Source organism: Necator americanus, chromosome IV (assembly GCF_031761385.1).
Source record: "Necator americanus strain Aroian chromosome IV, whole genome shotgun sequence".
In the NCBI taxonomy this organism is placed as follows: domain Eukaryota; kingdom Metazoa; phylum Nematoda; class Chromadorea; order Rhabditida; family Ancylostomatidae; genus Necator; species Necator americanus.
The window spans coordinates 12,906,568-12,921,024 of record NC_087374.1 but is presented as its reverse complement, the minus strand read 5'-3'; the positions used below and the strand labels follow the sequence as shown (position 1 = coordinate 12,921,024).

General features: G+C 39.9%; 3 protein-coding genes across 3 annotated transcripts; all 3 read right to left on the bottom strand.

The window, feature by feature from the left end:
• Positions 1–623: 623 nt before the first annotated feature.
• RB195_001108 (uncharacterized protein) lies at positions 624–3,240 on the bottom strand (the record flags this gene model as incomplete). The annotated part of the gene is made up of 9 exons (XM_064197723.1): positions 624–768; positions 889–967; positions 1,099–1,203; positions 1,494–1,572; positions 1,624–1,769; positions 1,896–2,021; positions 2,533–2,641; positions 2,995–3,075; positions 3,136–3,240. The coding sequence occupies 9 exons, from the start codon at positions 3,238–3,240 to the stop codon at positions 624–626; spliced, it is 975 nt and encodes a 324-aa protein (XP_064053604.1).
• Positions 3,241–4,393: 1,153 nt separating this feature from the next.
• RB195_001107 (uncharacterized protein) lies at positions 4,394–12,510 on the bottom strand (the record flags this gene model as incomplete). The annotated part of the gene is made up of 12 exons (XM_064197722.1): positions 4,394–4,548; positions 4,632–4,770; positions 7,294–7,432; positions 7,811–7,902; positions 8,038–8,201; positions 8,268–8,388; positions 8,454–8,551; positions 10,020–10,154; positions 10,770–10,932; positions 11,985–12,199; positions 12,254–12,410; positions 12,463–12,510. 12 exons carry the CDS (start codon positions 12,508–12,510, stop codon positions 4,394–4,396), a joined length of 1,626 nt encoding a protein of 541 aa, XP_064053603.1.
• Positions 12,511–12,789: 279 nt separating this feature from the next.
• RB195_001106 (uncharacterized protein) lies at positions 12,790–13,881 on the bottom strand (the record flags this gene model as incomplete). The annotated part of the gene is made up of 3 exons (XM_064197721.1): positions 12,790–12,831; positions 13,586–13,706; positions 13,823–13,881. 3 exons carry the CDS (start codon positions 13,879–13,881, stop codon positions 12,790–12,792), a joined length of 222 nt encoding a protein of 73 aa, XP_064053602.1.
• Positions 13,882–14,457: the final 576 nt, after the last annotated feature.

Sequence of the window (14,457 nt, the reverse complement as noted above, 5' to 3'; positions counted from 1 at the left end):
TGTCCTAACAGTGGCTATGCACGTAAAGCAGGCTAGCACAAACGGAGATGCGTGCCAGAACTTGAAATAGTGCAAACGACTGTGTACATTTAAATGTGTCTCCCCAATATTGTTATGATAAGCACTCCTCGAGAACACTCTGGAAATCTTCATAGGATTAAATATCAACTGTAACTGTACATTTACCATTCAATTTGGCTCACTTATCCACGTGACAAACATAAATCCACCATATCAACTTTTACAGATTCATCAAATTCCGTGTATTCGAACAAGGAGAAGCATTTGATTAATTTATTGGCAAGTACCAAACATAACGTGGGTTTTATCGACCAACTTCCAATATTTAGTGAAACTCCTTTGTGCGTACTCGTACACAATTGACAAGCTTATTATAATGACCGGCACATCATTCAGTTCCTACCAGAACATTTCAAAGAAGTTGGTACATGTGACCGTTCTAATAACACTTTGAGATACATAACACCCACAACAAAAACGACCAGAAGTGGACAAAACAAATAGGTTGAAATAAAATCAAAAGTTAACAACAAAAAGCATCACAGTCATTAGAAGGAAAACGTCAAACAGCGAAATCGAAAACAATGAGGCAGTGTTTAGATTTAATGAGCATCTTTTGAATGAGTTCTAGCAACGTTCTGTGCACCAGCAGCTTCGGAATGGAAGAAAGCGCTAGGAATATCTTGTCCATAGAAAATTTTATTATTTTGTGCAATAGCTTCTATTCGCTTGAGTTCCAAATATTCCCTGAATTTCTTATGTTCACAGATATTTTTAAACAACACTAAATAAAAATGTGTATCAGAGCACTTCAAACTTCAAAAGTAAAGAGCAGCTCTTTAAACTACTAGCAATAGAAAAACTAACGGTGTGAGTAGTATTCGGTTTGCCTCAGCTTCTTTCTGGGCCCTGTAAAACTCAGCGTCTGCCTTGGCTTTCTGAGATGCTGAAAATGAGCATGAAAAAGGTAAAACAAGGTCAGGAAAAAAATTCAGGAAATACATTCTTCTATTTTCTATTTCCTTATAGAGAGAAGGATATTACAGAAGAGACTTTCAATAATGAGAAATAAGAAACCCAGGTGACTCTCGTCTTCGAGTTGGCTGATTTTCTTCTGTGTTTCTTTTTCAGCAATTGTTTGCTTGTGCATGATTGCGGCCACTTGTGCCTTCTTCTCCGCTTCTGAATGAAAAAGCATGTGAAAAGATGGGAGTTCATCAAAGGTAGCATCTATTAAAGTCGAAGAAAATAGGTATAGTCAGGTCAAAACAAGCTGATTATGCGCATGTCGAAGCGAGAGGTGGTTGCAGTCTAAAAAACTGCAAAAACTCGTTGCAATCACTCAACGCTGAAGCTAACGATGGTCTCACCTTTATCCGCACCCCTTCGAGCGCAGAAGCTTACGCAACTGCACCGCGCTTCAGGTCGTGTTCACCCGAGTATAGTATAAAGGTATGTTTAATCTTACTAACCTATAACAGCCTTCTTCCGCTCAGTTTCAGCTTCCTTTTCGACAACTTTCTGATGTTGGGTGGCAACAAGTAGTTTCGTCTGAAAAAAAAAGAAAAATTAATTTGATACCAATTCCGGAGCCTTACAAACCTTTTCGGCTTCCATTTGTTCGTAGTTGTGTCGAATCGCTTCAGGTATTTTGGGTTTTGTAACTCTAACTGCCTGAACAAACAATCCGGGAGCCATTACTGTAAGGTCTTCTTGGAGTGCTGTCTTTAAGTTTTCATCAATCTGATCTAAACGAGACATAAACAAGTAGATAAGAAAACTTGCAGTATTTACGACTGCGAGTTTCGCATGCCATAAGTTTAATGAGGAAATTGGAAAAAAAGTATTAATAGTGTCAATTTGTAGCATATTACCGAACAGGTCGATGTAGACTTCCTGAAGCGAATGACTCGAACAGAACTGATTGACCTCGTGGTGGACCTTATTGAAGATGAGCGGTTTGTCATAATCCACTGTGTAGTTTTTAACAATGTCGTATACTGTAAAAAAGCTGCAGCTTTAAAGAAAATCACAAAGCGACTATGAAAATCGAAAAAATACTCTCCCAACCAAAGCAAGTTGGTAAACACAATCAATTCGAAAATCTTATTCACTGATGTGAATGCGATTCATGTCGCTGCGTGGGAGCAATATCGCTCCTGAAGTTCCAAGAAATAGGGTTTCGCGCTAGGTAAAAGAAACAGACACTTCTGCGATATCTGAGTTCTCATGTTAGAGAACTCCTACAATTGTTAACATGACCACAAATTATACACAGTCTGGCCGAAAAGTCTTGATTTATTGCGCAACCTGGCATGAGCGGTCATGAGGAAAAGGATGCTGGTTTGCAACATCCGCAGGTCATTAATGAATAGTCAGATTTTAGGATAAAATCTGCAGAGAGAAAAGAGAAAATCGTTAAGGAATCAATGGTTACGGGTATATCGAAATGCGTAATTACGGGATACAACAACTCACAAAATAAGAAACGACAGACAATCATAAACTCACCGCTACTAGCACTAAGGATGTTGACAACCTCTATTCTGTCGAAATATATCATAACACCGCCACTTGTACCACACGGTACGTTTTTTGCTTCATCAGTTTGCAATGTGACCTGAAGTACGTAAAAATGCTCGTTCTTCAAGAATACCTGGAATCGTTTCTTCTATTTTTAAGCGTTTGATGCAATTGGGGTAAGGAATGAGGAATGAGGAACACCGCACTGCTAGTTTTGAGCCTCAGGGCAGAACTGAGTGGAACTTTGGAAGTTTTCTCTTAACGCAAGTAAACACACTAGATTAGTCGGAAGGACCCAGCGGAAAGATCTCGGATTCCCTTGTTAACAGCAGCATGTTGACCTAACCCCACGTTTGCTGAACTACATTAAAATATGTTTTCTCGCCAATGCGTTTTTAAGATACATTCGAACATCAGTGATTAGGAAAAAGTTTAAGGAAAAGTCGGTACCTGAACACTTTTATATGAAGTCACGAATGGAATCATCAAGTGGTAGCCGGGAGCACTAACTTTTGTAAGAAGCGCACCACCCTAAAGTGGAAGGTCAACAGTGTGCAAGTGAGAACTTAATAGAATAAAGAAATAAAGTACCCGGAAATACACTCCAACATGTCCTTCTTCTATGTGATGCAGTGAAGTTATCATAAAAACCGACGTGATAGCAAACACGGCAAGTAGCAACCCTTGCGGAATCATCTCGATTGACTGCTACCGCCCTATTAATTATGATATGCGAAACCAAAGCCTACGCCTTCAGCACCGAAACCTAAGCTCTCGTTGTGAATTGATTACATGCACTTAAAAAATTACAACGGCACGGATCGACATATGTAAAAGATAAAGTTATTTCATAGTTAAAGTACTTTAGTAGTACAAGCACTACTTTTGATACGTATGTGGAGGAAGAGAAGAATGAAATTGGAACGGATGTTTATGTTGTTTCGGACAAGTGCATTGCAGATAGGTAGCCACGTCTCAGTCTACTCAACGAGTATTGCATGCTCGTCGCTCAAATCTGCTTGACGTCTTCTTCGATCTCATCTGCATTCCGTATTCCTCTGTTGTTGATCAACAACGACACTACAACTTGTGGCTAGCGGCGCGCGTCGCAGTTGCGACAAACGACATAAATAGCGGCATCTGTATCTCACTTAAGAATATGAAGTATGTACAACTACTGTAACATCCGTAAACATTTTTGAACACTGCGAAACGTCAAAATCTGGCAGTTCGTGAACGTTCAACACTTTTCTCACAATAGAGCAGTCGAATGCATCTGTCAAGACGAAGGTTGTCTTAATCCGACCTACTCAGGTTACTTCCCGGATCTGATGAGTACAGTGTGGTATGCGTTAACCGCTATTCAATTGTCTTATAGCAACTTTTGCACAAATGCTCGTAAAACTATTACCCAGTGTATGCTACGAAGGAAGTCTTTGTCAAGTCTCCTGTAAAATCTGAAAACTCTGTGAATACTAATAAACGAGTAATCGTGCAGACTAAAGGAACAGAACATTCAGACATATCGCAGGCGGAGAATACAACTTGTTTTCAACAAATTGTGAATATGAAAGCATTTATATAAACTATCGAATTAAGCACCAAAAAACAACTATGCGTATGCACACAAAAGTGAGCACACTGAGATTAGTTCATCTAGACTAAAACGGTGATAGAGTCACTATTTCAAACAACAAATCCCCGTTATCAATCTTACAAAAGTGAGCACACCGAAGTTAGTTGATCTAGACTAGAATGGTGATAGAATCGCTAACGTCATATCATCACTATCCACGCAAAAGTTTCCACCAGAAACTTTACGTGAATTTCCTGATGGAAAAAGATATTTTCAATCCTGCTTTGTAGCTTTCACTCGAAATCCGACGTTGATTAAGGCAATGGCTCCAAGAAGCGCCATATGAGTGAAGAAAAATGGAGCAAAACAGGAATACCCGAAGTTGTCGATAAGAAATGCTAATGGTGATCCAGCCAGTACTGATCCAACTGAAGAAAACAATGAATTATTATGATGTTCGAACAAAGAAACAGCAAATAAAGGAGCAACTATTCGATTTAAAAAGACTTACAGTTAGCAAGGAAAGATATAAAAGCGGAAATTGTTCCTGACATATGTGCGTCACCCAACTGCGATGCTATCATGCACCAGATGTTTATAGAGGCATTGACCAGGAAACCAAGGAGCAGGCCAATAGTAGCGACATATTCCTACAAGAGCGATATTTCCGAAAGACAAATAACCGTTTCAAGCCGCTACAAAACCCAATATACCTCTGAAATTCAATATTCGGAAGCCCACAGACAAATTAAATGGAAAACAACCGGACGCGACGACAAAAACCAAATAATCTTCAGGAGTATGAAGGTTCTACTGTGCTTGATTTTTGTTTTTGTGTTAAGTGAAGCGATGATCGACCATGGATTCGCAATATGACTTCTGTGGGTTTTGATCTATTGCAAAGATGCGGATAGCACCCTATTATCATTACCAAAGGGATAACGATAGTCTTCTAACGCCACACTCTTACGTTCATTGAAATGATGTTTTTAATTTTGTTGCTTTGCTTAATTTTTCGTTGAACGATAACTCATGCTGCTGATGAAGTGTCTAGGAGTGATTGCATTATACCGGACTTTTGAGGTTCTCAAGGAGGTGATGATGCAAAAAAGGTTGGCATCGTTAACGATCTTGATTATACTTCAATTTATGCAGAAACAAATAAACTTCAAAAAAATCACTACTGATCAGCCTACATAGTAACTGATCAGTGACACTAGAATCGTCACCACTCACGGCAATGTGAGATAAGGAGTCGTAAGAGGAGTTGATAAAAAAAGAAGAAACCTCAGAATTATGAAGGTTCGACCGCGCTTGAAATTCGGCACTAAGTCAATTTGTCATTCATTTGTGCAAAACAGGAGAAGTAAGGATTGTTAGTACAGTCGCCGTAATAAAAATATTAGTGGTGTTATATTTACTTTACAAAAATCATTGAGAAAAGGGAAATCTCATTTCTCAAGTATAGAAAATATTCAAGTTCAGGGGGTAGTAGGAATGCCTTCCACATTTGGATGGGTCACTGTTGCGACTCGAGAGGTGAAAGAAGTACGATGTCGGGGTTGTCGGAATTTCGTAGAGAGAGCAACTTAGTTTCGTTATCAGAACCTAATAAAACTGTAATCGCAACACAACGACTATTCTGTAGGCACTTCAATACTTGGTATCTTCGGTTCAACAAATGCTGCAGGTTCTGAACTAGAGGGTCACTGAACCCAGTTTCAAACAAAAATCACCTGTCAGATATCGTTATGTAAAAATGACTGCAAATATCGAAATAGCAAAAGTATTTACCGAACAATTTCTAAGAAATTTCACCAGGAAACAGAACAAACGGTTTCAAAAGGAAGGTGTCAATGCCAAAACTTCTCACGTCTGTGATTCTGTGAGTGTTCCCCGGTCTTTTCACAGCGATGTTGGTTCATTTGATTGTATGCTACTTTCTTTTAAAGCGCGGTGAAGCTAGCAGTTGTGATCGAGGTGGGACCCTGTTAGCTCTAGATCACTGGTGGCCAACAGTGCCTGATCTGACAAAGTCTGGCGGTTCTGCAGTTTGCCAGTTATTAGGCGTTCCGTTATGAACGTTATTTGACCACTAAACCGCCGATACCACCAGATCGCGCCGCTGTGACCTCTGCTAGCAGCCTCTCGAAACCGACCCGTTCGCAACCGCCAGCTCAACTGCGTCGCTAAGGGCGCAAGCTCTTACGCAACTGCATCATTCTTTAGGTCAATTTTACCCGACTGTAAATGGGGTGGTACGACCAGCACGGCCATTAAGCTCTGTATGATCCAAAAGGTCATGGACAACTCCCGTTAATAGCTCTGACAGTTTGGAACCAAATGCTACGGCTACATCTTGATTATCTCTAGGAGCTTTTTACAAACCACCTATATTTGATTGCTTGCAGTAAGGTTGTGACGTAGTGTCTCACTTGGAGGTAACTGAAGAATGCGATTAAGAGCAGGCAAGTTCGTGTCAAGGTTTAGTATAGAACTTGAACGTCATACGAGGACGATAGGAGCAATTGGAAATTCAGCCTATAGGAAAGGAGATAAAGATTCCACAGAGTCGTTGTTGAAAGTACTGTGTGCATTGGCAGGGTGCGTCAGGTTTTTGGTATTCGGGGCGAGAAGCTTCTCAGATCTCTTTTTTCTTCGTTGTTTGGTATCTTTTCGTTTCTTTTTCGTGTACTAATGAAATTTTAGGATTACTTCACAGCCGTGGTATTATCAAAATTTTTTGTTAACATCCCCACCGTCCCGGGATCGCCGGAGTCGGGTATCTGCGCCGCTTCTGACGGGGAAATAACGCGTCAGGTTACACAATACACTCGACAACGACTGCAACTATATCCACACTGTACATATACTTATTTAGAAAATAATAACATAGCTTAACTAAGAAGGTATGTGGTAATTTGTGAACCCTTGATGTCAGTAAAATCCAAAATGTACAGTTTAAGCTTTTCCGGTTGTTAACTTGCGACTTTCGCGTGAGGCTGCCAGAGTCATTTATTAATGACATATATTCATGATCAAATTTCCCGCTTTCCCGTATTGGTGATGCCTCGTAACCTGTGGAACGATAAGCCTACTAAGAGTAGCACTACAATTTGTTTCCAAATGAAAATATTCAAAACGTAAACACAATTGGAGGAAATCCAACAAACCATATATTTTATGCTAAATGCTGCAACTAAAAGCAGTAGGGCACTGCTTCCTATTCCAACAATGCGACGAGCTGAATCAACGGAAATGCGAAGAATGAGATAATCCAACAATGCACCAGATCCGATGTTTCCAAAAACACTATAAAGGGCTTGACTTACTGATGTTAACTTGAAACTCATCTGAAAGTTATGCCAAGCGTGCAGGAAAAACACATGAACAGTAGGGTCAAAACGACATGAAGCGCGGTGCAGTTGCACAAGCGGTTGCGGTCGAAGCGATGCGGCAGAGCGTAGCAGTTGGAAACTGATTAGACCCTTCCTGGCACCATTCCATCGCTGTAGTTCGCAAGGGTGGCATCTCTATTCCAACCGTTATCTCCACCGCGCCGCTTTGAGCGCAACCGCTTAGGCTACAAGGCAATAACCGAAAATATTTGTCAAATTGCAATTTTGCCCATGTGCTCGCTAAGCAGTGAGAAACTGAGACTCTCTGGGTGAATACATCAAACCGACCTACCCTCCTATTTCGTAAAGTATTTGAAATGTAGCAAGGCTTATTTGATTTTCTGTTATGTATATTGGAATCCACGATTCGCATACAGTCCGCACCTGAAATCTGACGGAAATGTGTTATTATACCTGCAATCTAATCAATAAACAATGAATTATTAACCTAACATCACTTTTAAAAAATCAACGAAAAGCTGTGAAACCGGTAGAACTAAATAAAAGAACACTACAAACCTCCATGGAAAACAAATACATTATAGATACACTCCATATAGCTGGAGAATACGTTAGGGAAACGAGACTTGAGGACTCTTCTTTGCTGGGAGGAGACACAGGCTTTACATCATCACCGCGTAGGAAAAAGAATACAAATATAGAATACGATAGTGTAATGAAACCTGAAGACGTCCATAAGCAGTTGAAATGGCGATGAAACCGAGCAAAAACAGGGAAATAAAAATTACCACAACATATCATCAGATTACGCCAGTACGCCTCCACAAGAAAAGGCATAAGAAGTCCGGCCGCAGTACTACCACAACTGAGGATCGAGAACATTTTTCCATATGCGCGGTCACTGTACCACTGAAATTAGAAGGTTTCGTGCAGAATTTCCAGGCAGAAATGAAGAGAAAAATATCGTTACAAACCTTCGCTACCAGTTTCGTAGCTGGTACCCATGATGCACCTTGAAGACTACCGATACTTGCTACGGCGAACAAAATGTGGTAAAACGATGAGACGTAGCCTTAAAATGAAAAAATAGAATCACTATTCCAGAAGTCAAAAAAAAAAACACAACTGAACAGGACATTAATTCCCTTTTCTGTCCCATTTATAAACAAAGATTTCATTGTGAGCAAATGGCACAGAGAATATTCGGGTATATAATAGTTCTATTACGTATAATGCAAGGTATAGTCGGGCCAAAACAACATGAAGCACGGTGCAGTTGGGTAAGCGGGTGCGCTCGTAGCGGCGCGGGAGAGATGAGGTTGAAATAGATGTAAGACCACCACGAACCGCAGCAGTGGATAGAGCTAGTATGGGCCTCCCGGATCCTAACCGCTACGCCCCTCCTCGCCGCTTACACAACTGCACCGTGCTTCATTTCGTTTTGACTCTACTATGTATCAAAAGACTCATCTTCGTCCCAAGAACCTTCAATTCTGAACAATTGCACAAGAATTTCAAAATACATATATTTAAATGTGAAACTGCTATGTTTGAGTGAATGTTTCTTTACATAATGTTCATAAATGCTGAATATATCCACCATCGGCGTCAATCACACGTCCACTCAACATTAAAATTCGTCGAATAGTTGTACGAGCACGTATTTTATTATTGTATTTTCTGCTGGTGTTATGCCCTTCTGCATCACATCCAGATAATGGAAATCACCAGACGTGAAATACGGAAATCACGTTAGCCGCTGCTGTAAAGCCAAATCCAGAGGACGCTTACGACCAATTTACCGTTGAAGTTAATGAGTGAACGAGATGCCTACCTGTAGTAAAAAAAATCAAATAGAAATATCTAAAGAGTCCAGTATTCACTTATTTAAAAGATGTAATCTTAACAAACTTCCTTGTTTTAACTCAGAGCTGAATCCAGCTTGAAAAATTAAATGACGTAAAAGTTCATGCTTCCACATGCATCTATGTACCTCGAGACTTTCCGATAGTGAAAAGACATACAATTTATACGTTGTGCAATGCCACCGTAATGATCAGGTAATGGGAATCTTCCATAAAGGAGTACTTTTACAGGGCTTCGTTCAGCATCCTACTTTGCTCCACTTTTCTAGTACTCTCGCTGAATGGAATGATTCTACATAGCTGATGCCTACCCTTTAACATGTGAGAGCTGCGTATAGGCAGGAAAGAGGAACGTCTCTGCTATTCTCGGTTGGGTCCCATAACAAAAGTGTTCTTGCGATATAAAAATTGGTCATGAAACACTATCCAGACCGATTCAGCAAGAAATAGAATCTAAGTACATGCAAATCAGTGCATTCTAATACAGTTACCTACCAAATGATGCGAATACATTTTATTTGTTCATTTTTCGTTGGTGATAAAACGTGATGGAAACAGCAATGCCTGTCTTATTCTACTCATCGCAAACTTCAAACATGAAGTCGAACTGTGCTTTAATTAGAGCAATCATCTTCCGTAACTGAGCAGCAAACTTCAACGTTAAATAAAACCCACCGAAATATACCGATGACACAGCGATGAGAGCAAGACCAAACGAAATTATCCTCAGAGACGAAATACGGTCGGACGCAACGCCGAACACGAGCTTGGACAATGTGAAGCAAAGAGCTTGAACCGAGACGAACTGACCTAAGAGTCCATACATTATTAAGACAACAACTCCAGTCATAATTTGAGACTATTTTTGATGTACTTTGCTGTGTTGGAATGTAGACCGACTATCCTGACTATTTATTAATGTGGAGGATCACGCGCAGCAACAAGAGGTAAAAAAAAATTGAACGAGGTGGTCCAGTAAACACAGTACGAGTAATCTCCGCGTTAAAACACTGAAAGATAGCACAATGGTTCAGCTTTCATTTGATGAAGAGTTAACGGAGGCAGAGACTTGTCTAGAATCACAATTATACATCAATTTTAAAGCTGTAACAGCAGTGAAAAAAGCGCTCTCGAAAGATGTAAATTAAAGAAAATGAGCTTAAAGATAAGCATTCACTCTGTTGTATTAAGTACACAAACAGAATTACAATTCTTATTTATAACTTAAACATGCACCTTCAACATTTAAATATCTGCTCCTTAAGAAGGAAATATCCGTAAAACAAGACCTGCTCAAAGAAATAACAAAAGAAAACTAGCAAATGAATCATAAAAAATCGCCATTCTTTCTTGATCGTAACAGATCACAGAAAAGTTCGTAAAATAAGAAAGCGCAGCCTGAATTGGCAGCCGCTTTGATCTGACTGGGCCAAAGCCCTTTGAACAAGCCGTAGACCGATTCGTTGCGAATGACCATCACCATCGTTCGCAGCATCCCAATGCGGTAATCTGATGTTCGGCCGAAACCTCGCCTTTCAAAGCCATTCATTTGCAAACGATGGCGTACCATGTCAAGAGGATACAGTATCTGAACAAAACTCTGCGTGTACTGCCAACCAACAACGAATTTTGAAAATAAAAGCATGAAAACGCTATTCGAAAATGGGCCTGTGGATTAGAATCTCGGAAGTTCGTGAATGTCTCGAGACGGTGATTTTTGGCTCTTTGCACACAACACGAAAAACGTTAAAAGCTATTATGCCACCGTTATTGCAAATTCTCTAATGTTAAGTATTCGTGGATGTATTACTACTACTACTACTACTGAATTAGTAGTGCTACTGAATTTGTTGTTGCGACGAGATAAGCTCTATTAAATAATGATCTGTTCAAATCAATGTCGGATGAGTTCCAGACAAGTAAAAGTATAGGCATAGTGAAATAATCTTAGCACTAAAGAACTTCAACTTTTATCCTCCTTCAACCAAACTTTTTTTCCCTTTCAACCACCTTCGCTACGACGGGTGTCTATTCGACATCCTTCTACATTCTTTTTCCATTATTATTCCATTTTTCCATTTTTCGTTCAGCCAATTCCTCTAATTTTATCGCGCACAACAGCAGTATTACAAACAAATTGCTAGGTAAACCAAAGTCTTTCATTTGGAACAACACTAACTGAATACCACTGGTGGGATGAGCATAAAATACGGGATATCAAAGGAAAAGTTGGATTTGATGGATAGAGTCGACCAGGCACCTAGGAAAATTTTTTTTCTGGAGAAAAAGAAGTTGAGGCGGCTTCTCTGCCATTACGAATGTCTGGGTAGCGCCGAATAAACATGGACTGAATTGATAATTTATAACGAAAATTAAATAAATTTAATTATTAAATTTATAAATTTTGATAACGTCAAAAGAAAAAAAGAAAAAAACCAATTAGACAGATAGAAGGTGACGTAATGGAAAGGAATATCTGTTGTTTTTGATAGGTGCGCTAAGCGTAAAAGCAGAGATAGTTAAACATTTACCCAAAATTTCTGCAAAGATCCGACTACTGATGACGATGAAACGTAACAAAAAAAAACCAGTGACAGTGATGAAATTATGGGCACTAGAAAAAATAAACAAATCACCCACCGTCTTCGCCACAGTTCCAGCCATTGCTCCTGAGATGAGAGATCCAGTTGAATCATGATGCTCTACTAAGCGAGGCCATAAGTCAATAAAGAGATTGTATAATGCAAATTGGACGCCTGTGAAAGGAGCGATTTGAGCCAAGCTAGGTATCCAACCGCGAAAGTATCCGGAAACTCCCTCCTTTTTCCAGATATGAAGAATGGCATGGGTTGTACCTGAGAGGGTTGGGAATGATGTGGCACCAAATTATAAAGGCCAAAATCTGAAACCTCTATAAACAGCATTTCCAGATTGAGCGACCAGCCTCGTTCGAATGACGTCCAAAGGCATGGCCGCTGTCATAGCCAAGCAACCTGATAAACCTCCACATACGAAGTCCGCTGATGATCTCAATGAAGCGCTATTGGGAGGCAAACGAGAGCCAATCTGCATAAGTTGAGTAAATGGTGCGCTTTTATTAAAGTTATTCTTTGCATACCTCTCTCGATAGAACTTCGAAGGATGAAAACTGGACTAATCCGTACATAGCTGACAGACCTTGTGCGGGAACATGGCCTTTCCAGAATGAACGAATTCCTTCCTCCCGAAGAATCAATCGCACCGATTGTAACACACCCCAAAAAACAACTTTGAGGTGAAATGGACAACTACAAAACACCACGGAAATTCGGAAATGAATACTGAATCTACAAAAAAGTCTCAATTTTACTACTTATACTTCGAAAAACGAACATATAAGTTACACATGCAGATAAGTTCTTGAGTTAGAGTTATAGTGTGCCTGCGAGGTTTTTAGATGGAACCTTTATTTGCCTGACGTTTCGGCTTTTTCGCCATCTTCAGAGGCCTAAATAGAGGATGACTGGAGCGATGATACGTTTATTCCGCCAAGTGCCACACTACCCTAGGTCAGTGTTTCGATAATCGTCCAGGGTAGTGAAAACAGAAGCCCATCTACATTGAAAATGGTCTTACGTGTTGCTCCACCGGATGTGGCGCGACTGGTTGCACACACTTGTCACTCAGTGTACCAGCGAATGTGTATTACTGCGTATAGATCACCAGCCACGAAATAGATGATTTGATCTACACACAGAATATCAGGCGGTTATAGGTCACAGAGCGGTACAAGTGGCAAGAACTCATTCGTTATCGACAAGCATTCATTCCTATTATTCATTGAAGGGTTTCTTTTAAGAATCCAAAACGCCTCCAACGTCTTCCTTGCCGATATTTCTGTTTCGTGAGCCACAGCCATTGCTCCAGTCATCCTCTATTTAGGCCTCTGAAGACGGCGAAAAAGCCAAAACGTCAGGCAAATAAAGGTTCCATCTAAAAACCTCGCAGGCACACTATAACAAAACCCAGACAGAATATGCCGAGGTTTCAAGACAAAAGAACATTCCAACTCTTGAGTTAGATTTCTGAGTAGCTAGTAAAAGTTGATAAAAAGTTGTGTCATAGAAAGAAATAAAACCAACACGGTTTTGGTCTGAGTTAGAAGGATGGAATTATCCTCCAAATAAGATAGTGTCTAAGACTACTCTGTGTGAGCACAATTTCTGTTCGTTATGAGACCAACTGTCAAATCAAGCAGTTACCTTGTATTTTCCCGAGTTTCTGCCACGAATGGGTTCTTCTTGAAGCTGGAACCGAATTTTAAGGACATCTAGAGGTTGGATAATAACACGAGTAGCGATTCCACTTGCCAATCCAGCCTCGCTAGAAGACAATACCAATATTTGAGTGAAACAAGTAAATGGGAACACAGTCTCAAAGAAACTAGGTAGTCAGTATATGTGAAAAAGGTGAGAAACAATGATGAGCTCAGACAGAACCTGTATTCCGCAGATGACAATTCCTTGCCACTAATGGGCTCTGGATTGTAACCGACCATTGTTCGCTCGCTATTTACACGAGAATTATTCCTAATTACGACGCATATTTTCTGAAATAGAAATACATATTGTTTCCAACCTACCTAGAATTAGGACGAAGATGAAAAAGCGACGTCCTCTTCTTACTAACATAAGAGTAGAGAAGAGAAGAAAAGAAAAATTTTGACAACAAAACGTGTAACGAACGAATGGCGACATCAGCAACAAATAATACTGTATGACTCAGTATATGAAGGCAAAAAAAACAGAATAGTGGACACAGCTCATAATGTACACAACTATTGAGAAACAGTGACACAGCAGCTGTTTTGTTCAAACGGCTTAACTTTGTAGCAACTTCAAGTATTATTGAACATCTTCATTAATTAAACAGCAATCATATCAACAAAAGAAGACCGAAGAAATGACCACAAAAAATGATACAGTGGACATAGTTACGTTACAATCAGGCATCTGAAATATGAAGCTCCAAGAACATAAATTAGTTTTTTCAGAAAGGTCTGCTGTAGTTCACAAGCCATCACAAATCTCTTAAAGTTACTATGCATCCGTGTTCAGAACATGTTCCATGTACC